Genomic DNA, 24,437 nt, shown 5'->3' on the forward strand with positions numbered 1-24,437 from the left:
TACAAAAAACATACTAAAAAAAAGGTTGCATGGAGCGAGATTCGATCCGGCGACCTTCGGATTACGAACCCGAGCGCTTACCGCTGCAGCACCACGCTATAGAAAATTACTAATCGTAGAGAGTATTTCACTGCAACGGTTTCTTTTAACTGTCGATTTTCTCGACAACGGCTGAGAAGTGCATCTTGGTGCTTTGCCACATTACACCTCTGGCCATGAGCTTTTATTATGCGCAGTATGAATCGAATCTGAATTTCACAATTGGCGACCTCCCCTTGTCAGTAAAGAATCTTTCCGTAATGACTTTAACGACGATAAGTTGGACAACACTAGCACTGTAGATAGGAATTCGTGATTTTTATTTTAGAACGACTGGCACACGGGCGTGAGTGATCGTAACACTTCTGCACACTGATGGCGTTTTGGAATACTAGTGGCTAAACTCTTCGGGCACAGCAAGGCGGCCATCTTTTTAGGAAGGGTGGGTGGAGTAATTAGCTTGGATTCATCTCGTACAGCACTTGAGATATTGTATACTTAGACCTTTCTGGACTCGAATATGTGCTGCTACTAAAGGAAATGAATGTGCGAAAATCAATTTTATGTCCTAACTGCCGATACTATTTCTAAGCTTTTGGCAATTGTTTGTTCTACATGCAACGTAAAAGATACAAGCACAGCTATACTCTGAGTTGGAACGAGAAATAACTGTAATCATGTGACAAAGTAGATTTTTCCGGCGTAACAAATGTTGATGCTCTTCGCGGGTACGCTGCCGGCTTCCAGCGTCCTAACGACGCGGTATTTCGACGGTCCAACTGGCCGCTATTTCCAGATGAGTCTGCAAATGCACAATCACGCCGGAAATGAGTTCCGGCGTGATTGTGCACATGCAGTCTCACCTGAAGATGGCGGCCAGCTGGACCGTCGAAATAACTTGTCGTCATGGCGATGAAATCCGGCTGTATACCGGTGAAGAGCGTAAATTGTAATGTTGTTTGGAATCTTGGGTCTATTATTTCTCAAACCAAATACGATAAAAAGATTAAACGCTGCTTTTCGTAATAGAGAACGCCTTTCGGAAGCTCTTGGAAGAGGGTCTTTCATCAGACAAGAAAAACAGCAAATCATTGCGAATTCAGCTGCAGCAAATCATTGCGAATTCAGCTGCAGCGAAATTATTGCGTATACAGCTGCAGCGAAATGTGTTGTGACGGGCCCGGGGCGTTTATTTCGGCTTCTATTACGGAGGGCCTCGCCATAAAAACGTGTGTGTGTGTTTGGGGGGTGGTGCACGCCTTCGGCAGCCCACCGCCAAGCCAGCTCACCCGCCGGCCATTGCCTCGTCCGCAGCAACCTAGCCGCTTCCTTGCAGCTAGGGCCACGACGCCGCTTTTTACGATCCGCTCCTCTGGCGCCAATCGACCCGCCGTTAAGGAAGCTCGCAAAAGCCCTGGTACGTCCCGAACTAGCGACGACCGTGGAAAATGCTGGTGAACTCGTTTCTGTGCTGATGATGATTTACTGCGGGTGGCAACAGCTCGGGCGCTGTTAGGAAAAACTAACTGGTACCGAATGTCGACGAAGCGACAGTTGTCATTCATCTCATGTGTCCATTTCAAATCAAAGAAGAAACTGCCTCCTGAAGCGTCTTCATTCTGGAATTTAAGTTTATCGCCAACACCCATCATTCTGTGGAGCTTCAGTCTGTGGTACACAGACGGAAAAAATCTTAAGGCCTAGGAGAAGTTGTGAGACACAAACATCTACATCTGAAAGAAGACGTACACTCAAATTTCGCGCCCGTCGCATAAGAGTAGCGCTAGTAGCGCCACTATGAGGAAGCACATCAGATTTGTTTTGCTTTATATCCCTCCTGGAAGGCGGCGCGTGGGTCTGCTCCTGTAACTTGGAGGGTAGGCCGAATGTAGGAAGCTAGGAGGAGCAGGTGAGGTAGAAATACGTCGGTACTGCAAGTAACATAAAAGATGCTTATTCTAGGTAAGACAAGTAATAAAATATGTTTATATAACTTGGGCTATGATGGCACGTAGGTGCGAAGCGGGATGTATCAAAGCTAACAGAAGCTACACAGGCAAAATCTGTAGTGGCTCGCCCACTCTGAAAATGAAACAATGTTGCCTGGTCGTCTGCTCGTGATCAAATGGGCCGAATCTGGAGCGGCGCTCGTAGAGCTGCACAGCGCTGGCTAGAGGGCGCTGTCATAGGCGTGGATCGTCCGTTCTCGTAGTGCCAACCTAAGAACTTGTACCTATCGATACCACACTGTGAGTGTAGTGATCGTCAGTTACCTTGGAAATTGGATGTGGTGAGTCGACGTTAGTCAAGAACGCCTTTAAGGCGACAAAGACACCATTAGCAGCACCTGATTGAGTTTGTACGATGTCGTGTTTTAAATTGAATAGTTCAGGTATAGCACCTAATGTCAGTTTGCGCATGCGTAATATCCAGATTCTCGACGCTGCGCTGACTGCTTATTCTCTGAAATTACGTACTTCATCACACAGATTTCAAGATCTAGACTCGTTTCGTAATTTTATTCGAGTGGAGGCGACGAATTTTTCGAAGCAGCTTACCATCACGAAAAAAATATGAGCCAGTTCATAAACCCATATATATTACAGAAAGTTTAGTAGCAGAAAAAACTTCCAGGTTGTAACCTGTGTTAACTCTCAGATTTAGACTGGCAGTCACGTTTTATTTCTTTCCAATGGTGAAACATTCCACTGGTTGGCCTTTGGAAGAAGAATTGCACCAAATACGTTATTTATACCAAATATCAATGACTTTCGAGATTATACTTCTATTAAATGAAAAAGAAAGACCCAGAATCATTAGAAAACGAAAGTGAGACAAAAAAATATTTGGAAGGAGGTGGGCACGAACCCGCAACCTTCATCTCAATTATAAAAAAAACTTACAAAGCTACCATTTGCACTACAGATTCGACATACCAGACAGCTTTCTTTGTGTAGCATAGACTGTATACAGACTGTAACTACAGATGTCATTATTTGATATTTAACATGCAAATTATACCAGAAAGATGCTCATTTGGTAAATCATTCTGACGTAGCACTGAAACGGTATACTTACGCAGTTTCCTATCCTATAATTATAATGAATGGTAGCTAAAACGACTCGATTTCGAGAGATCCTCAATTTGATGATGCTATGAAACAGCTTATATTCGTGTCACGCTCTCTACGAGAGACAAAACCAACAACTACGATTTGTAAAGCAATGCAATATGGCTGCTCCTCTTTCCTGCTTGTGAGGTGAAACGATGTCACATCTTATTGATTACTTTCTTTCCCACGAGGCACAGATCTAACAAGACAGATTCTTTATTTTACGCTCTGCTGTAACGTAATCAGCTCTTCGTCCAAGCCAGCCGCTATGGTCGAGCGGTTCTAGGCGCTTCGGTACGGAACCGCGCTGCTGCTGCGGTCGCAGGTTCGAATCTTGCCTTGGGCGTGGATGTGTGTGATGTCCTTAGGGTAGTTAGGTTTAAGTAGTTCAAGTCTAGGGGACTGAAAACCTCAGATGTTAAGTCCCATAGTGCGTAGAGCCATTTGAACCATTCTTCGTTCAAGGGTGTTTACATGTCCCGTGAGAGAAGGTGGGAGAAGGGTCGGAGATTTTTAGCTACGTAATTGACACACAATAGTTAGCCAATTTCCATCTTGAAACGCGTCTCTTTATTTTAGATGTTTTTAAGAATGCATGATATGTTTCGTGCTTCTCGTTGAGGAGTGAAAACTTTATACTTATTGCTGGTACATAGTTATACCTGTCGAACATCATTAATGGGACCTCCTCCTGTACATCGCAGTCAACACACCGGTTACAATTAACTCCATGGGTCACTGTGGAGAGGATTGGGAATTAACCCGGGCGGGGCGATGTAGTCAGCTTCTGCAATGTCGTCACCTTAAACGGTCTCCGCAAACACCTTCCTTCGCCCACTCTTAGCACTGGAAAAAAAAGTTGCTGTTTCGTGGTTAATTTCTGCTCGAGGACTGCCTTCGGGGCCGAGTTTAAACAGCCTCTATCTCATTCCTGTCCCAAACGGCGACCATCGTACAAAATCTTCCCAGGACGCAGGATCAGGTGTCCTCAAATGGACACCTTACTGTTGCTCTGTTATGTCTCTCCATAACGTCACTGACTTTCTTGAACACTATAGCTATACACCGACGAAACCCTGTAATTACAGGTTTAATGGCGTGATGTTCCTCTTTTCAAGCACAGTGCAAGAGATTCCCTTGGCTTGGATACTAAGTCCTTGACAGCATTCCAGAAGCATGTGGCACCACATGTTTGCGCACTGGCCAAAACAATTTCCGCAAATTACGGGTTGGTATCTTACGCGTATGTAGGTGGAGACTGATACGTGTTCCAATAGGTTCGTATCAGGCCCATTTTCTGACCAACACATTTATTTATTTAATCGTATGGCTAGGGCCCCCCGTCGGGCAGACCGTTCCCCGGATGCCGATCTTTCAATTTGACGCCTCTTTGGCGACCTGCAGTCAATGAGGATGATAGGATGATGATGCTGACAGCACAACACCAGTCCCTGGGCGGAGAAAACTCCCCGACCCAGCCGGGAATCGAACCCGGGCCCAGAGGATTGACAATCCGTCACGCTGACCATTTAGCTACTGGGGGCGTGAGCTCACTACAATGCCCCCCCCCCCCCCCCCCAAACCACAAACCACTATAACACGATTCTGACCTGGCAATAAGGAGAGTTTTCCTGCTGGAAGATGTCATCAGTGTAGCGGGAAACATTAAGCATGAAACGATGTAGGTGGTCCGCAATAATGTTCAGGTAATTCACTTCTGTCATGGTGCCTTCGATTATTACCACAGATGCCATGGGAACTCAGCTCAGTACACCCATTAGCATAATTCTGCCCTGACCGACCTGCGTCTGTGGCGTGGTCCATTTTTCTTGCCGCCATTCGCCCGGATGACGGCACGTAACAAGAAATGAGATTCATTCGACACGTTTCAATTGATCTACAGTGAAAACTCAGTGATGCTGTGCGCACTGACATCGTAGCTGACAATGTCGTTGGGTCAGTACACGAACACGTACGGGTCGTGTGATGTGGAGCTCCATGTTCAACAACGGCCTATGAACGGTGTGCTCCGAAACACTTGTGTCTGCACCAGCGCTTTCCTCTGTCGTCAGACCTGCCACAGATGGCTGCCTATCCTGGGTTGCACATTGGTGGATCCTCCGACCTCTACGTTTTGTGATACGACGACGTCGTCCAAGGGGCCTACTTGTTATCTCACCATCCTTCATCCACTTTCCCTGGGTGCTCACGACAGTAGTAGGCCAACAGGCGACCAGTTTCGTCGTTTCAGAGATTCTAGTTTCCAGCCGCGACACATTATTGTGGACTTTGTCAAATCGCTTATATCAGTGGATTTCCGCATTTGTGGCCCGTATCTTCGCTATGACGACTGCCCATTCGTTTCCCTTCCGCTTACATTCCTTCCTTACTGCTTCACGTGCCCGCTATACCACCAGGAGGCATTCAACCTCGCTGTGTGCAGTGGTTATAATGTTTTGGCTTATCAGTGTAAACACCCAATATTGCCTCATTAGAACGGTGTAAGGAACCTCTTAAGTGAGTTTTAATAAATTATTGTCTCTTATTGATGTATTCACGATAGTTACGAAGTGCTGTAGTCTGTAGCCGGCCATGAGTCGGAGAGCATTTCCCACACTGGCTGGCTAGCTAGGTGATGAAGCGACCATATGTCGCGCGTAGTGGGGTGGTGTGGGGTTCGGCGCTGGACCGTAGCAACTAGCGTCAACCTGGGAAATATGCATGACGGGAAGTACCGCCATCTTGGCGCCAAAGTCACCGATTTTGTTTATTTATATTTAATATTTATGACAACATGAATACTAGGAGGAGCCTCAGGATGTTTACAACTTTTCATCATAATTTTGCCTCGTTAAAATTCACACCCGTTCATTAACAAACGCATATCTTAGTAAGTACGAACTTGATCGGAAATCCACGGACTGTGACGAAACTAGTAAGAGATACGGACTGCGCGCCAAAGTCGGCAGTCGGCGTTAAGAGCTCTTCCTGTCTAATTCGATGGTACCCATGCTCTCGGTTACGAGTAGTTTGTGACAAGAGTGTTTCATTATTCATCTGATAGAAATAAAAGTGATATTATGGAATTCTGAATGTTAATTTCGAGTAAATAGATACCCCAAAGTTGATCGACAGCAATTTCAGATAATTATCTGCCACCGACAGAGACATCCAATGCGCCAATGAAGAACCTGCGCGGGACGACATTTACGAGAGCTGCACAGCGCACAGCTAGGAGGAAATCCGACGACACGACCCACCAAGGCGGATGAAGAAAGGTCCGACTTACACTCGCAAATTCCGGGTGGAAATGCTGACCAGTTATACTGTACGTCACATATACCATCCTCTACGGACTCGCGGCTAAGCTGAGTAATAATAGAAGCGAGGGGATCTTGCAACGGGATTGTCCGTGTGGTAACGAATCAAACTGTTCGCATTACTACAGTCTCTTAACGGTTATATGAACCGATTTAATGGCTAAACTCAGATCGGGTGGCACCGCAGTTCACTGATTAGGAGTAGGATGTCAGATGCAGATGTGATAATGAAGTGGAATGTGTGCTTGCACTCTGTAACAGGGGACGTTGTGACACGCCATGTCGTCCGCCCGCAGGTGCACCTGGAGGACGGGTCCAGAGGGCTGCAGCCGCTGCCGGCCACGACGGTAGTCGCCATCTGCTGTTCGCTGCTGCTCGTCGCTGTCCTCACCGCCACCGCCCTGCTCTGGAAGTGAGTACAGTAGACTTGGTCACTGTTTCTGTGTGTCGATACAGTGTATCGATACGTGGAACTGTTTCAGTGTTTCGGAACGGCTGTGGTTCACTGTTTCTTACAGTGGTGTTTCATTCCGCTCCTGTCTCGGGTAACCGGACCAGATTCGATCTCGAGCCAGACACACAAACTGTATCGTTGTTTCAAAATAAGGCTGTTTCAGTCCACCTGTGCTTGGAACGGACTAATTGTACCGAAACAGTGATGTTTCATTGCGCTCTGTGTCGGACGAGATTCGGACTCGGCACAGGTACTGAAACACAACATAACACTTCGTGAAACACTTTCAAGAGTGTCGAAATCTTTTTGAAAAGCAATAGCATGAAGCTTAAGATATCCGAAAATAAAGCTTCGTTTCTAGCTGACTGTCCTATTACGAAATGGCGTAACATCTGCTTTATAAACACTGACCAAACAATAAAACAACGCATACTATTCACATTCAAAATAATAAATATGTGAAAATCATTCAGTTAAATTCCACTTTTTTTTATAACATACACTTCTCTGTTCATGTACAGTAATCATTAAGAAACGCAAGTAAGCCTACAACATTTTGAATAAAAAAAGGCCTAGAGTGACAGTTATTAGACATATACATAAATTTGATGTAGGTATGATTGCAAGCAATCTGTTTGACGTATCACTGATAGTGTAATGGTGAACGGGAAGGGCTGAGAAGCTTGGTGAATTTATAGTAACGGTTCGAAACACCTTGAAAGAAATTTTTTTCTGTTATATTCTGTTATTTACTCGAATTATTTGGCGTTATTTGTGAGTCTATAGTCACTGTGCCTATTATCCACAATGATTCCCTTTGTGTGAATGGAAATTTGCAGGATGGGTATGTTACCCATACTAACGGAATGTGGGAATCCCAGTAGCATATACGTTGTTTCTGCAGTTTGCTCCCACCTCCAGTTCCGTTCGTCGTGGTTCTTCTGTCTTCAGCTATGGCTCTCCTCTGCCAATTGAAAAGTATGAAAGTCATACGACACGAATGCAGCGCATTTGCTGCAGGAAATACGAAACTGCCAAGACGCCTAAGTGATAGTTTCATGCTTTCTGCGATATGATTAGCGCTGTCGCACCTCATTTGTGTTTATATCGACATACTTACACAGTAGACATTCAAGATGATAAAATGTGTAGGTTTATTAGATTACAAAACACAAACTGTTTCACTGTTTCGAAACAGCGTATCGAAATATTACATTGTACTGTTTCATTTGTTTCGAAACAGTTACGTGTGTCAGTTTGCCCATCTCTAGTGAGTACAACTTGTCACTGACTTGAATTATGCGCCTTCCTCGGGAGCGCGCGGGTGCTGCACTCTAGTGGACAGCCACGCAACAAACACTCTTCAAGGAATTAATAGTTACGCGCAAAGTAGTGTGTTAGTGTAAATATGACTGAATTGAGAGATTCAGGCTCTAGGAAATATATTTGTAATGGTTGTTGCTCTTTAATGCACACACCTGAATGACAAACTGAATCCAAGTAGTAAAGGATACAGCAATCAGTCGCAAATGATGTTTATTGCATGTCTAGATTTTGGTCACTGTGTGGCTATATTCAGTGCTTAAAAAAAAAAGTAAATAACCTGTTACTTTAGGGTAACATGCATGTCTCATAGAATTTACAGTCGCATAAGCTTCAAATACGAGACAATCATAAAATACATATCAGTAAAACTAAGTTAACACATTACAACCTCTTGTATGTGCACAGAGTCCCAACTGAACTATTCATGTCGGTGGTTGGACTCACAATGAAGCCACTGTTTACACTTCCAACAAAGCTGGCTCCAGTGTACGTCGTACCAATCCACAGCGCCCACGTTACATGCATGAAGCAGTGACAACAAGTGACTAGGGCCTCTGGCTGTTTCACACCATAACCACCATGTATAATTGTAAAACGTTAGTCACTGGTTTTAACTAGAACCGCCTTATTTGTTTTATGTAGATAAGTTTTGGAAAAGTATAAAATAATAAATAAAATGAGAAAATACACAAATTGTGAAAAAAAGTTAATACAACACGTTGTCAATGTATCTAATATACACTGAAGTGCCAAAGAAGTAAGTGGCACAAAGTAACATTGCGGACGCGATCGGATGACCGTCTAGGCATGGTTGAACTGCAGACAACAGGAGCCGTGTACCTCCTCCTTGGTGGAATGACTGGAGCTGATGGGCTGTCGGACCTCCTCCGTCTAATAGGCGCTTCTCATGCGTGGTTGTTTACATCTTTGGGCGAGTTTAGTGACATCTCTGAACAGTCAAAGGGACTGTGTCTGTGATAGAATATCCACAGTCAACGTCTTTCTTCAGGAGTTCTGGCAACCGGGGTGATGCAAAACTTTTTTTGATGTGTGTATATGCAGGGAGGATGCTGTAGAATGGTATGATGTATACTGAGGCCAGCTGTGTTGTAAGTGTAAACAGCGGCCTCAGTGTGAACCCAAGCTCTGACATGGAATAGTCCTGTCTGGACTACGTGCATGTATAAGTGGTTTTTTATTTTTTAACGTACATATACTAGTATATATTTTATAAGTTACTTACATGTAAGACGTATGCAACTACGCATTTAGTAAGGCATGCATGTTACCTTACTCTAACTGGTTCGTTACGTGTTTTTAGGACTGAAAATGGCCACACAGTGATCGAAGTCTTGATATGAAATAAACATCGTTTACAACTGACTGCTGTACCGTTTACTACATGAAATGAATACAGTCGTTGGGCACGACTAATGCCCTGTGGAATCAAACCTGTTAGAAAAATTGAATGTTTGGCATTATTCGTTGTGGCTGCCTCTGATGTAGATAACAGCTGGAGAGGTACATTGCTTGCTCTTGAGTAACGACCGTTCCAGCCGATCATAATCGCCATCTCTCAAATAATTTAACTCCGCTAGTCTGTTGAGTGGCAGATACGTGTAGTTTTCTCTCTGTAAGCCATGCTCAACACTCTGACTGCTCTGTAGTCTAAAACGCAACACCTTGTATCATGCGGATTTGTAATTTTATTCGGACATGTGAAATTTCTGCACACCTTCGGAATCCGCTGTGTTGTTGTTGTGGTCTTCAGTCCTGAGACTGGTTTGATGCAGCTCTCCATGCTACTCTATCCTGTGCAAGCTTTTTCATCTCCCAGTACCTACTGCAGCCTACATCCTTCTGAATCTGCTTAGTGTATTCATCTCTTGGTCTCCCTCTACGATTTTTAACCTCCACACTGCCCTCCAGTACTAAATTGGTGATCCCTTGATGCCTCAGAACATGTCCTACCAACCGATCCCTTCTTCTGGTCAAGTTGTGCCACAAACTTTTCTCCCCAATCCTATTCAATACTTCCTCATTAGTTATGTGATCTACCCATCTAATCTTCAGCATTATTCTGTAGCACCACATTTCGAAAGCTTCTATTCTCTTCTTGTCCAAACTATTTATCGTCCATGTTTCACTTCCATACATGGCTACACTCCATACAAATACTTTCAGAAATGACTTCCTGACACTTAAATCTATACTCGATGTTAAAAAATTTCTCTTCTTCAGAAACGCTTTCTTTGCCATTGCCAGTCTACATTTTATATCCTCTCTACTTCGACCATCATCAGTTATTTCGCTCCCCAAATAGCAAAACTCATTTACTACTTTAAGTGTCTCATTTCCTAATCTAATTCCCTCAGCATCACCCGACTTAATGCGACTACATTCCATTACCCTTGTTTTGCTTTTGTTGATGTTCATCTTATATCCTCCTTTCAAGAAACTGTCCATTCCATTCAACTGCTCTTCCAAGTCCTTTGCTGTCTCTGACAGAATTACAATGTCATCGGCGAACCTCAAAGTTTTTATTTCTTCTCCATGAATTTTAATACCTACTCCGAATTTTTCTTTTGTTTTGTTTTCCGCTGTATTGAAAATTAGTGGCGTGAGACTAAACATTGTGGGTAACACAACGGCATTTGTGGATGACCCAAGTTCCAACAGCAGCACATTATCACATTCACTTCGTTCAACATCGTCGATTACCAACTGTTGGATATAACCGTAGCTTCACTTTCACATTTCTCTCGTAACATGTGAGAAAAGTCACGGTCAACTTCTTTATCATTTTCAAATACCTGTTATTTATTAAGAGATTAGTGATCTGTTTCTCTATTTGTAACAGATCGTGTGCACTTTTTCCGTGAAGAATGTTTTCAGCCGTTTCGCCTTCGTGGTATAAGCTGCAACGAGAATTACCTTAATTTTCCCACTGTCGCAAAACGATTGTTTTAGAAAAATCTTTCACTGTTAATGAAGCAGTACAATGTAGCAATATGTTTACAGAATCCAGAGGGCTGCTTTATTACACTCACATTCATCTTGGATCTGAAAAAAGAATACTGTACATGCCGCTTATAAACATAACATATAAAGTTCTCATGTTACACAATTACATATTAAATATTTACGCAACTTACTTTGATTTTAACCGCATGAGGCAGCTAATTGTAACTAGCTTCTCTTAGACATTTGCCGAATATTTCGTCCCACAATATTTCCTTTACTTCAGAAACATGGTTATTGTTTTGTAGATCTATGCCTTTCTTTATAGTGGGAAATCTGAAAGACGAGGAGTCCCGTTTTACATTCTTGAAACCAACATAAATTAGGCTTGTAGTGTCAGACGCCATATCGAAGACGTGAATTGCAATACAACTGATCTCTCGGTCTCTCATTTATGAAGTTTTCCGGTCGTGCTGCTAGAGGCGCTCGCAGTCACAAATGCGCTTTCTTAGGCTCCCTACAGTGACAAGAATGACATCTGCTAATTTGACTTGCTCACGTAGTGAGTGGTCGGAGCGCAGCAATGTGATGTGAAATTACAAATAAAATGGCCTCTGGCGGCGAGGATGGTTTCCAAAGTCTTCATTGGATAATCGATATGGGACTGCCTGACCCGTCTTCAGCTCCATCAGTTCACGTACAAAATTTTAGAAAAATTGCAGTAGATCATATACAACGTAGCATCATTAATTGTATACTGTACATTTCAAGTTATCAAATTTTTACCAGTAATGAGATCGGATTAATAATTATGTGCTTAGGTTATACATTAAATCACATTTGCTCAAAGTCGTAGATTATGCACTAAGATTATAACATTTTCTATCTCACGCATGTTAAATTTTTTATTATAATGTTGGCTACCAAGTTCCATTTAAAATTAAGAACCATATACAGTGGGAGTGTATATACCACACTCTACAAGCGTCAACCATTTATGGCATTAAATCCAAATCTCGCGAGGAATCGTAGTGAGTATTCTGGAAGGGCACATACGTATAATAAAATACTCTCCTGGGTCTCACGCGCTGCATAGCCATCGCTTAAAATTACATAAATGTGAGAACATACTAGGATAAAAGACAGTTGTTACGCTCAATACAAATTACACTCTAAGACAAAAGAAGAAAAACCACCACGAAGAAATTATCCGAATGGGAAGGGGATCAGTAATTGTGGTATGCATGTGCAGACAAATGACTATAATTTCAGAAAAACTGGATGATGTATTGAAGCGAAAGATCTTCACAAATTAAGCAAGTCAAGAAGTCGTCGATTCATCTCTGGGCCTTTTGACGTGCTATCGTGCCAAATTCTCCTGGTTGATCTAATGGCGACAGTAAGGCTGGTATCTCACTCCTGACCAAAACAGCTCCAGATAAGTCATCCGGTCTCATTTCGAAGCGAAACTTGTCGCTGAAAACAATCCTGCTCTAGTCAATGGCATTTCAGGCCGACGACGTTCCTGGAGAAGCTCCGGACAGCGGTGGGATACCAACTTTACTTTCGCCTGGCATACGTACGAACAGGAGTGATGATCTTGGATACCATTTCACTTCATAGCAGGGTCCTTCTGGTTGTCATCCATGGCGTCCGTGCACCCCAGCGGTACACCAACCGTACTCTACGCTCCGTTCCGTTGCCCTCCATGGCAAGTTATCCGTGAATCACATTTCAGCAAAAATGCCTGGCAACATACGGTGAGAGTTTCTACTGCTTGTCTCAGTGCTTGCACTTGTCAGAACCGCTATGTCAGTGGATTTCCGCATTTGTGGCCCGTATCTGTTGTGAAACCGTCCACCCTCACCTGTTATGCACAGATTCGATGAGAGGCCTTCAGGCTATCGCTCAGTGCTTTCCCGTCCCCCTTAGTCCTTTTCATCCACGACCTTCTCGCCAATTGACCGTAAGTTTTGTTATGTACGGTTTCGCTCGGTGGCTTTCTGGCTATCACCCAGTGTTTTTTCCCGTCCATCACTTGGCCTCTCTCATCCATGACCTGCTAGCTAATCTTGACCCTGCCGCTTCTTCAGTTGATTTTCTTTGTGGTACCCAACCACATGGGTATCCTGGTTAAAGACGTTGGCGATCGTTTGGCTTGGGAGGGGGGGCGGGGGGGGGGGGGGGGGAGGGGGTCGGGGAGCCACCAACTCCGTGTTTCCTATGACAGATTCCCGTACTCCCGCTATGTGGCGTTCTTCCTCCAGTCTCTCCCGATGGGAATCATCGACTCTCTGCCATCTACGTATCAGCCATACCGTGTTGAACCATGGTTTTTTATTCTGTAATTGTGTGTCCTCTCCTTTGTAGTTTCAACCTTCAAAGTTGCAATTCTGAGTCCTTAGTAAATATTTACTCCTCCATAATTGTAGTCGAGAATCCTACTTGAATATGTGGGCCCATCTCATAGCGATTCATGATTTTTCTGGTCTGCCGCCGCCTTTTGGCCCTTCGCACTAAATGTGCCTGCCACAGGTGTTACCGTGCGAACCTGACAGCGCTACGTACATCCTGAGTCTCCATCACGAAACTGGTTTGTCTTCCACTTTTCCGGAATTGGAGTCCCTCAGTTAGCGTTGGCATTGCTTTGGCAGGCTTTTGGCCTTGCCTCCACACCACCCATGTCCCCCCCCCCCCTCCCCCGTTTATGGTATGGTGTGGGGGATCAGACGCCCTGCCGCGCTAGTCCTTTCCCGTCGACTGGACTGCTGTTGATGTCGTTCTTCCCACAATTTCTGCCACCTTGGATCGTGGAACTAATGACGTCGCTGTTGTTCTCTCCTGGACCGTCAATCAACAAACCAAACTGGAAAAACCTGCCGCCTTTTCAAGTTAGCACCCGCCACTGCCCTTGGGAAAGTTTCACGTGCTCGTAGCCACCAGGAGACTCAATGTTTACCCAACGTACTGCTTACGCGTCCTGTCCTTGCATCGAAATTGAGCACGGTCTTCAAAGGCGAAACATGCTGACCTCGCATCCCTTCGTGGTGTGCCAAGAAAGTTCAAAGTACTGCTCACCCTTTGAAACAAATCCTGGGATGCCATTACGGTGCATTTATTAACACATGTTGGAAAACAATTTACAATGTAATAACTGTTACAATTCATCACGAAGAAAGTTACTGTAATTCGAGAGCGCGGTTTAAACGACTAGTACAGAGCATAGACTCGGAATACATCCTGTCGCCGACTGGCGATATTGGCGCGCAGCAGAAATCTTATGCATACTTCGGACAGATTCGTATGTGACTTGTAACCGAATGATATTCATTTTTTTCCTGAGTCAGTTGATTTATTGAATAGATTTATTGTAGCATTAGAGGTCTAATGACCTGTAGGCTTCCCGTAGCATATACTTTGCTAGAAGTGGGCCTTAAGAAGAAAATTCTGAGTTTCGCACCAGGATGTATGTGGTTTCGCTACATATAGATCACCAAGCAACATTCTCTCTGCTGGCTCGCGTACATTACCGCACTCCAAAGACTCACTACCACGCCATGTGGTAAGTACATCCGTCAGCAATACTGGCGCGGGAACCGACTTCTCACTTCGTGCAGTCTCATTCTGCAGTGCTGCTTGAAGGCAACGAATTACTTCTGCCAGCTGCAGCGTTCCAATAAAATGTGAAATTTAGAAAATAAAATGCTTTCCAAAATAATAGGAACATCACAAGAGTTCCAGCAGAACATCGCATACAGAATAGTTGAAGGAAATCCAGACGCGAACATCGCGTATTATCGATCTGATGAACGTTCTTGCCACTACCAGTGAAGAGGGTGCAGAAACATGTTCAGCGTAAGTGGAAAGTCTCTGAAACTATAGTAAAACGGCCTCGAACATAGCCTCTTACGAATTTTCATGTGGTGCATGGCAGGTTATTTCCCACCAGAACGGAAGGCACCGGTAACACGTGATACATACCGTGTACTTTGCTACCTAGAGAGAACAACAAACACATACTGAACGTCAAGTGCGACAAGTTGAAACGTGACGACGACTGGACACAAATCACGTTTGTTACATTTCGCGTGCCATGTTCTGATTGAGCACGCCTATGCCTTAGCGCTTCACCTCTTGCAGTGAGAAATACCTGCCGCGATGCAGTACTACGTCAGACATAATAACCTTGCCGAGAGCGATTAGCCGCGCGGTCTAAGACGCTGCAGTCAGGAACTGTGCGGCTGGTCCCGGCGGAGGTTCCAGTCCTCCCTCGGGCATGGGTGTGTGTGTTTGTCATTAGGATAATTTAGGTTAAGTAGTGTGTAAGCTTAGGGACTGATGACCTTAGCAGTTAAGTCCCATAAGATTTCACACACACACACACACACACACACACACGCACACACACACATAATAACCTTGCAAAGTTGATTGCGGGAAGTTCAGTGTCGAGGGAAACTTTGAATGAACCGCAAAAGGTAAATTCTAATAAACTACATTTGATCCTTCTATAGGTAATCAGGTGGAGGCTTGCTTACGTCGCCTCTTCTAAAGCTGTCTCGATACTCCATTGAATATCTTCGCCTTCGCCATGGGCCGCAAGTCCTGACATACGACCTATAGACAGACGATTTTATAGTGGCTTTCGGGGATACTTCTACAGTAAATGCTACCACAATATCTCATTATAGTCCTTTGAGCGCTATCGTATTCACAAAGCTGTGAGCTCTCTCTCTCTCTCTCTCTCTCTCTCTCTCTCTCTCTCTCTCTCTCTCTCTCGTCCCGTTTTGTTTCATTTCACATCGTCGATCTATAACAACAACACCTTAGCATATTAAGTGAAGTTTAACATTCGTGATCCATGTTGTTGTTGTTGTGGTCTTCAGTCATGAGACTGGTTTGATGCAGCTCTCCATGCTACTCTACCCTGCGCAAGCTTCTTCATCCCCCAGTACCTACTGCAGCCTACATCCTTCTGAATCTGCTTAGTGTATTCATCCCTTGGTCTCCCTCTACGATTTTTACCCTCCACGCTGCCCTCCAGTACTAAATTGGTGATCCCTCGATGTCTCGGAACATGCCCTACCAACCGATCCCTTCTTCTAGCCAAGTTGTGCCACAAGCTCCTCTTTTCCCCAATTCTATTCAATACCTCCTCATTAGTTATGTAATCTACCCATCTAATCTTCAGCATTCTTCTGTAGCACCACATTTCGAAAGCTTCTATTCTCTTCTTGTCCAAACTATTTACCGTCCACGTTTCACTTCCATACATGGTTACACTCCATACAAATACTTTCAGAAACGACTTCCTGACATTTAAATCTATACTCGATGTTAACAAATTTTTCTTCTTCAGAAACGCTTTCTTTGCCATTGCCAGTCTACATTTTATATCCTCTCTACTTCGACCATCATCAGTTATTTTGCTCCCCAAATAGCAAAACTCATTTACTACTTTAAGTGTCTCATTTCCTAATCTAATTCCCTCAGCATCACCCGACTTTATTTGAATACATTCCATTATCCTCGTTTTGCTTTTGTTGATGTTCATCTTATACCCTCCTTTCAAGACACTGTCCATTCCGTTCAACTGCTCTTCCAAGTCCTTCGCTGTCTCTGACACAATTACAATGTCATCGGTGAACCTCAAAGTTTTTATTTCTTCTCTATGGATTTTAATACCTACTCCAAACTTTTCTTTTGTTTCCTTTATTGCTTGTTCAATATACAGATTGAATAACATCGGGGATAGGCTACAAGCCTGTCTCAATCCCTTCTCCATACGTGATCACAATCTGGATGACAGAACTATAGTACAAACGTTTCCTTAGAAAATTTTAACGTACTTTTAATTAAACGAAGTAAGCACTCGTATTGCACAAATGTTGCAGGTACTACGGCAACTAATTGCTCAATCACCCTACGTGATAAGTTTTCAGTCTTCCTCTTTAGATAACCTTACGTCACAATAAAGTAAAAGTTCGCCAAAAAACCAAATAAACAATTATTAAATATCCTGGAACGGAAAACGAAATTGCTTTGGTCACTTCCATTCTATAACAATAACGATAACCTATAGTTAAGCAGTTATATTTCTCATTTGAGCACACTACATCAAGAACGTTATTTTTCTCGGAAATAATGTCCTTGACTTTTGTCAGGATAATTTTACGTTACAGAACGTCATCATTTCAATTTTTTCCAGTTCGCGAATTATTGTGTTCCTTTGTCCATTGGTTGTTTATGAAAGAGAACAGCTTTTCGATGTTAACTTTCTGTCCTGGAATGCAAATAAACATTCTGTAAATTTCGAATAAAATTCTTCATTACGATGTCGGTTAAAATACGCTGTTCGCATCTGAGGGGCCAAAAGATTTTTAGTGGAAAGATCGTCTCTTTTCCTTCCGTCATGCATTTCGTTAAATTTTGCCACTGATCAAAAAATTTACTGTCATCCGATTTTTTTATGGCATTTGTTGGTACATCTATACATTCTTATGGATGTCCTTTTCCTTCCATACACCTTCCTTCAGTACCTTGGAATGGGTTTTATTTGTGCAGTCTCTACTTCTCGCCTAACAACAGTCGGACAGGCCGGACTTGTATAAACAGTATTAGTCGGTTAAGTCCGTCAATCATTCGTAACATTACATTAATTCTTTTGTTAATCTTTTCAGGTCAGTGTTTAAGAACTGAACTTGTAGATATATTGGAATCAGGATGGCTAAATTCATCAGTATTGTCGGATATTTAACCATTCGAACACTTAATATTAGTATATTAGTAGCAGCTACGCATTCTGCTTCCAAACCTGATGCTGTTTTCCCGCCATTTGTTGTCGCTCAAGGACAACTCAACCTATTCGCATCGCTTTCCTGCACTCTCAGTCCATATGACGTAGCCATCTGTTACTTGTGGAGTGGGTAACCTATCTTTCCTACCGACACCAGAGTTTGCAGTTACATCTACATCTACGTGATTACTTTCCAGCACACAGTTAACTGCTTGGCATATGTAGGTCGGATACGATCTAGTAAATCATAGTCCGCGATGTGAAATAAATGCCACAAACTGACCGACTCTCCTCTTGAGCTTCGTACAGATATTTCTGTTCAAGGACATTCGAGAAGAAAGGGTGGACGATTTTGGTTCAACGCTTACATTCTCACAAATGATTAACGCCGAATATGCTGTGCAAAGACTACACGTAGCTACCTAACTATCTAAAAATTAAACAAATACTTCCTTCTCTTTAGTTGGTATTACATAAATCACTTTGTGTCCAGAGAAATGCTCGATTTCATCAATGAGATACTACAGACCTGGGATCCCTTTTCCCCAGTACTGTTGGGACCTAAGACTAACCTGTTAAAATACTTTGTATTATTCGACTATACACAATGCAAAACACCGTATGTTTTATTTTATTTTGCCATCCCCAGGTTTTCAGTTCAAATGACGCAAACTAACTAATTTCGGTGATAGCTATCGGCCTACGCACATCTTAGATCAGTGGACAGTACAATTTAGTCGAAAGCTATCGTTAAAATTTAAAAAAAAATTATTTTGTATTGTTCATAAAATAAGAAAATAAAATTACTCTTTTATTTTCATTTGGTCACACGATTCCGCATTTCTGAACTTTTATTGCGTCCTTTTTGTGTTATATAATCAAAAGAAAGTCGTCTTAAGTGATCCTATGGTCTTACACCCAAAACTGCATTGTCGTGCCATACAGTAACAAGCAAACAGAGGATCTCGTTGCGTTTAGCCACACAACAGTGGTTCTGAACTAATGTGTCGTGGACAGATGACGCACGTGGGCATGGGCAAGGGGGAATCTATTTCTGTCGGTCAAGGGCTCTGTTCAGAGCTTGGATAGCTATGTAGTTCTTTTTTATTTTTTTAAATACGACCCTGTATTTCAGAGACTGCAGTGGTAGTAGTAATATTTACAAAGATAAGAATTTATTTAGCTGCAGCCTGAAACATCTGCGAGTGTGACGGGAGAATTAGCCGTTTGGCTGCATCGATTCGCGTGGCGCTTTGTGTGCTGAAAGGTCGGCGCGCCTGCCCTTATCTGTAGCTTTCGACGCACAAACGTACTCGTTATCTCTGGCCTGACTCAGCGTTCGGTTATTGAGCCCATGTCTACAGCGGGTATTGCGTTATTGAGCCAGGTATCCGATAGCGCAACGACAAACATTCCATTCCGACGTGTTCCGCCGATAACGCTTTGCCGGCAGGTTATCCACCTCTGTCGGGCAACGCGACGCGATGCAACCTGCGAACGCGATAGCTTTCGTCTGATACACCCGCCCGCTGACCTCTGTGGCGGATTAGCGTGAAATGCCCTGCAAGCAGAACTCCGTGTGCTTCGTGCAGTAGTTGTTCTACGGTCACGTATTTCTTTTGTTCCATGAAACTTCTAAAATATGCACACCTGTTTTTAAGACATAACGAGAAAAAATGAAGAGTGTAGACATGCGTTTCCAGGTTCATTTTTTCGCTCTTGTGGTTGGGTGGCCTGCACTTCCTCTTAATTCACAGCTAGTCTCTTCCTTGCGTTCTCTGATAAGTGAGTTTCACCTTTCCTTTTACACAGTGCAAGAGCTTGATTCAGTAGATGAAGTCATACATAGACATGAATGTCTGGTTCAAAAATGGTTCAAATGGCTCTGAGCACTATGCGACTTAACTTCTGAGGTCATCAGTCGCCTAGAACTTAGAACTAATTAAACCTAACTAACCTAAGGACATCACACACATCAATGCCCGAGGCAGGATTCGAACCTGCGACCGCAGCGGTCACGCGGTTCCAGACTGAGGCGCCTTTAACCGCACGGCCACACCGGCCTGAATGTCTGGGAACTCTCCCCTTCCATATCATAAGTAAACTGAATCACATGTTTTAACTCTGGCTTCAATACCGATGTTTGTGGTGGCATATTCACATGGTACAATCTCCTGATTTCACAATTAGAGAGTACCTCTTAGTGGCGCATTGATCCCTGTCCGAAACCAACCAAATTATAACTAGTCTCATATGCTGCAAGAATTTGGACATTCACATCCTAAGCTTCCAATCAGTGTCATAATAATGTGTTCGGCCGTGTTTGTTAGTTTATTTAGCTCGCCTGACTATTTGTAAGGCAGGGCTTAACAACTTGCTGATTTTGAGTGCGAGCAATCGCGCCTGCTCTGGTTTTTCCTCGCGAGCAGAGCAGTGGCTGCGTAAAGGGGAGTGAGGGAAATGCGCGCATCATGTTGTCGCGGCAGTACCAGGGAAGCGCCAACTGTGAAATAGGGCAGATTCAGCTTTGGCAGCGGCGCCATCTAATAGCACTGTGTAACACTGATAATATCTTTTTTATATAATTTATTGGCCTTTGGCGTTAACAAGTGAATAACTACACGATTAGTTTTCATTATCACATGTACAGAATAAACGCCGCGCGGGATTAGCCGAGCGGTCAAGGCGTTGCAGTCATGGACTGTGCGGCTGGTCCCGGCGGAGGTTCGAGTCCTCCCTCGGGCATGTGTGTGTGTGTTTGTCCTTAGGATAATTTACGTTCAGTAGTGTGTAAGTTTAGGGACTGATGACCTTAGCAGTTAAGTCCCATAAGATTTCACACACATTTTTTTACAGAATAAACATTAGAAATTACATTAATTCCAAGGAAACTTCATGTTACATTGTGTAGAATCACGCACTCAACACAGTCCATGTATCACAGCTTCTAACGCTGCAACCTTTGAGTCAGGCTTATACCTGGGTATTCGCTTCTTGCAGAAACAGGACAACGTTGACACAGTCCGTTGTACTGACAATATCTTCGCACTTCAATCTACATTGCGAGGAATTTTATCGTTTTTCACAGAAAGATGGTTTTGCAAAATGCTTAGTGCATCGTAACACATTGAATACGTGCCACCTGTCTCACCATGTCAGAGAATATGGAAACGGAAAATCTGAATGATCTAACAGTGTACAACAGGTTTTAAAAGTTAGAAGGTAGCTCTCTACAGTTTAAGGAGAATAGGCAGAAAAACTTTGTGACTGTCGTTCCGATGAGCTACAAAATTTCACTACTGACACTATGGTCTTCCACAGATGGCGATTTAATAAAAGAGTGCTTGGTGGTTGCAGCGGAGCATCTATGCCCACATCCGATAGAAGTTTCACGTAGTGCTGTTATCAAACATCACAATCGTACGTCTCACCCAGGTTATGAAAGACGACGTCCAGAGCCACGTTGCAAAATCTTCGTAAATGTCTTGTTGCATATTAATTGACGCTCTGTGAACGTGTAGGTATCACAGGCATATAAATGGGTGTGACAGTCTTTTTTTTTCTTTTTTTTTTGTCATCAGTCTACTGACTGGTTTGATGCGGCCCGCCACGAATTCCTTTCCTGTGCTAACCTCTTCATCTCAGAGTAGCACTTGCAACCTACGTCCTCAGTTATTTGCTTGACGTATTCCAATCTCTGTCTTCATCTACAGTTTTTGCCCTCTACAGCTCCCTCTAGTACCATGGAAGTCATTCCCTCATGTCTTAGCAGATGTTCTATCATCCTGTCCCTTCTCCTTATCAGTGTTTTCCACATATTCCTTTCCTCTCCGATTCCGCGTAGTACCTCCTCATTCCTTACTATATCAGTCCACCAAATTTTCAACATTCGTCTATAGCACCACATCTCAAATACTTCGATTCTCTTCTGTTCCGGTTTTCCCACAGTCCATGTTTCACTACCATACAATGCTGTACTCCAGACGTACATCCTCAGAAATATCTTCCTCAAATTAAGGCCGGTATTTGATATTAGTAGACTTCTCTTGGCCAGAAATGTATTTTTTGCCATAGCGAGTCTGCTTTTGATGTCCTCATTCCTCCGTCCGTCATTGGTTATTTTACTGCCTAGGTAGCAGAATTCCTTAACTTCATTGACTTCGTAACCATCAATCCTGATGTTAAGTTTCTCGATGTTCTCATTTCTACTACTTCTCATTACCTTCGTCTTTCTCCGATTTACTCTCAAACCATACTGTGTACTCTTTAGACTGTGCATTCCGTTCAGCAGATCATTTAATTCTTCTTCACTTTCACTCAGGATAGCAATGTCATCAGCGAATCGTATCATTGATATCCTTTCACCTTGTATTTTAATTCCACAGTCATCAGCGAATCGTATCATTGATATCCTTTCACCTTGTATTTTAATTCCACAGTCTTACCAACGTTAAAGAAAATCTAGGAAATTTAGGTTTGTCACCGAGAGAGGTGGCGCAGTGGTTAGCACACTGGACTCGCATTCGGGAGGCGACGGTTCAAACCTGCAGCCGGCCACCCTGATTTAGGTTGTCCGTGATTTCCCTAAATCGCCTCTAGCAAATGTCGGGATGATTCCTTTGAAAGGGCACGGCCAACTTCCTTCCCCATCCTTCCCTATTCCAATGGGACCGATGTCCTCGCTGTTTGGTCCCCCCTCCCAATTCAACCAACCAATCAACCAACCTTAAGTTTGTCAAGGAATTTATGAGCTTGTGTGTCTACAGGCGGAGCGCCAGTCATATTGCGAAACAAATCAGGATTCGTAGCTAGCGGAATAGGAAAACAAAGAATCTTAGAGTACCCAGTTCATGTTGACATGCTGCTTGAAGTATCTACAGTGCGGCAGGAACGTAAAGCCATTCTAGATTTCTCCAGGCATTTTCCTCAAGAAGTCTCCATCCTACTTCCTGTGATGATGGTGGGGGTACAGTGCTCGCTGCTCGCAGACTTTGAGCTCACGGTCTGCTTGCGGACCGCCTTTGCTGTGAAGTCTTGACATAAGGGAATCACACTCACCATTACACTAACTGCTGGTAATGCTGAATTATTAATGGAGTATGAAGAGTATAGTGAATTGGAAATAAAGATTAACTGCGATAACTATGAAGACAATCACAAATGAAAGCAGTATACGCTGTCTGTTCGTAAGATGAATGGTGTGTGTTCATTAATTAATTAAGTCTCACAGTGAATATTGATAGCCTTGCACTGCAAAAATAATGTGACTGTTGGGCACTATCCCATTAAGTTCAGTTACTTGTTCCAGTAACCACACGTAACTGCCAGCTGTTTCCCCATTTCAGTTACCACACGCATAGTCTCTGTGCACCTTAACCCAGATAAAGCATGTCGCCAAAACTGTTTCTAAACATTTCAGATTCCACTGGCATAGAATTAAAATGTTGAAGTTAGTGAAGTGACCCTGAATATTTATGTTCCCACTACTACTTCCAAAAGAATACCTACAATTTTTCTCGTGGCAAGTGATCATAGTGAAAGACATATATTTCATGAACAGAAGTCTGGCAACTGTATGTATCTTTTCTTTTGTTCTTCAGAATACATACGAGAGAAAACGCCATGTTGTTCCGAAATTCCACCTGGCGGAAAGCCTCTAGTGAAACTGGATACCCTGACCACCAACTGCAGAAACGTAGAATAGGAATTACGGAACATGCTGCGACTATCTGATTTTAGATTTCTCTAACACTGTGTCCCTCCACACTTTTTTGAAATAAGTTAATAAACTGTCTTGAATGACAGAACAAATAGTTTACTTTCCTGTTTCTGCATAACACAGATAATTTTGGCCGGATGCAGGTTTGAATGAAAGCCCAGTGTGGTAACCAATGCGCTACCTCTCTGGGTGACAAACCTAAATTTTCTACACTTTCGCCTACTTATTTCATCTGTCACTACGAATAGTGGTTAAGACGCTTGACTCATAGAGTTCGAAGACTGGCTGAGACCATTTTAATTTGAATTTCTCGTAGTTTCCCATATTGGCTGGAAGTGAATGCCACGACCGTTCGTTTAGTTCCTGGAACTACTTATTTCTTACGCGTAATCATTATGGAAACGGAGTTGTTCTACATCAATAAAGACTTCCGTTTCAACGATACCCTACACTATTTTCCCAAGGTCGTCTTTTCTGACGCTTTTAGTAAAAATGAAATTCCTTGTTTTCGGATATGCTCATCTCGATTGCAACAAAGATTTTTTCCTTTTTAAACTGGACTTTTACTTTGCATACTCCGGTTTCTATCTCTACTATTCACGCAATAGCAGCCCTAGATTGTGTAAAATCACTTATCTTCAAACGTTTCTAGTCTTCAAGCTGTTCACTAAATGTCGCTTGATTTCATTCTTCCTTTCTTCTTATAAAT

The 24,437-nt window shown here is 43.2% G+C and overlaps 1 protein-coding gene across 1 annotated transcript in view; it reads left to right on the plus strand.

Moving 5' to 3' along the window:
- LOC126482122 (uncharacterized) overlaps positions 1-24,437 on the plus strand; it is a 322,283-nt gene that overhangs the window by 213,984 nt on the left and 83,862 nt on the right. The window contains exon 3 of the mRNA XM_050106099.1: positions 6,769-6,884. Within this exon, the coding sequence (XP_049962056.1) occupies positions 6,769-6,884 (116 nt within the window). The remainder of the gene's footprint in view (positions 1-6,768; positions 6,885-24,437) is intronic.

This window comes from Schistocerca serialis, chromosome 5 (genome assembly GCF_023864345.2).
Source record: "Schistocerca serialis cubense isolate TAMUIC-IGC-003099 chromosome 5, iqSchSeri2.2, whole genome shotgun sequence".
In the NCBI taxonomy this organism is placed as follows: domain Eukaryota; kingdom Metazoa; phylum Arthropoda; class Insecta; order Orthoptera; family Acrididae; genus Schistocerca; species Schistocerca serialis.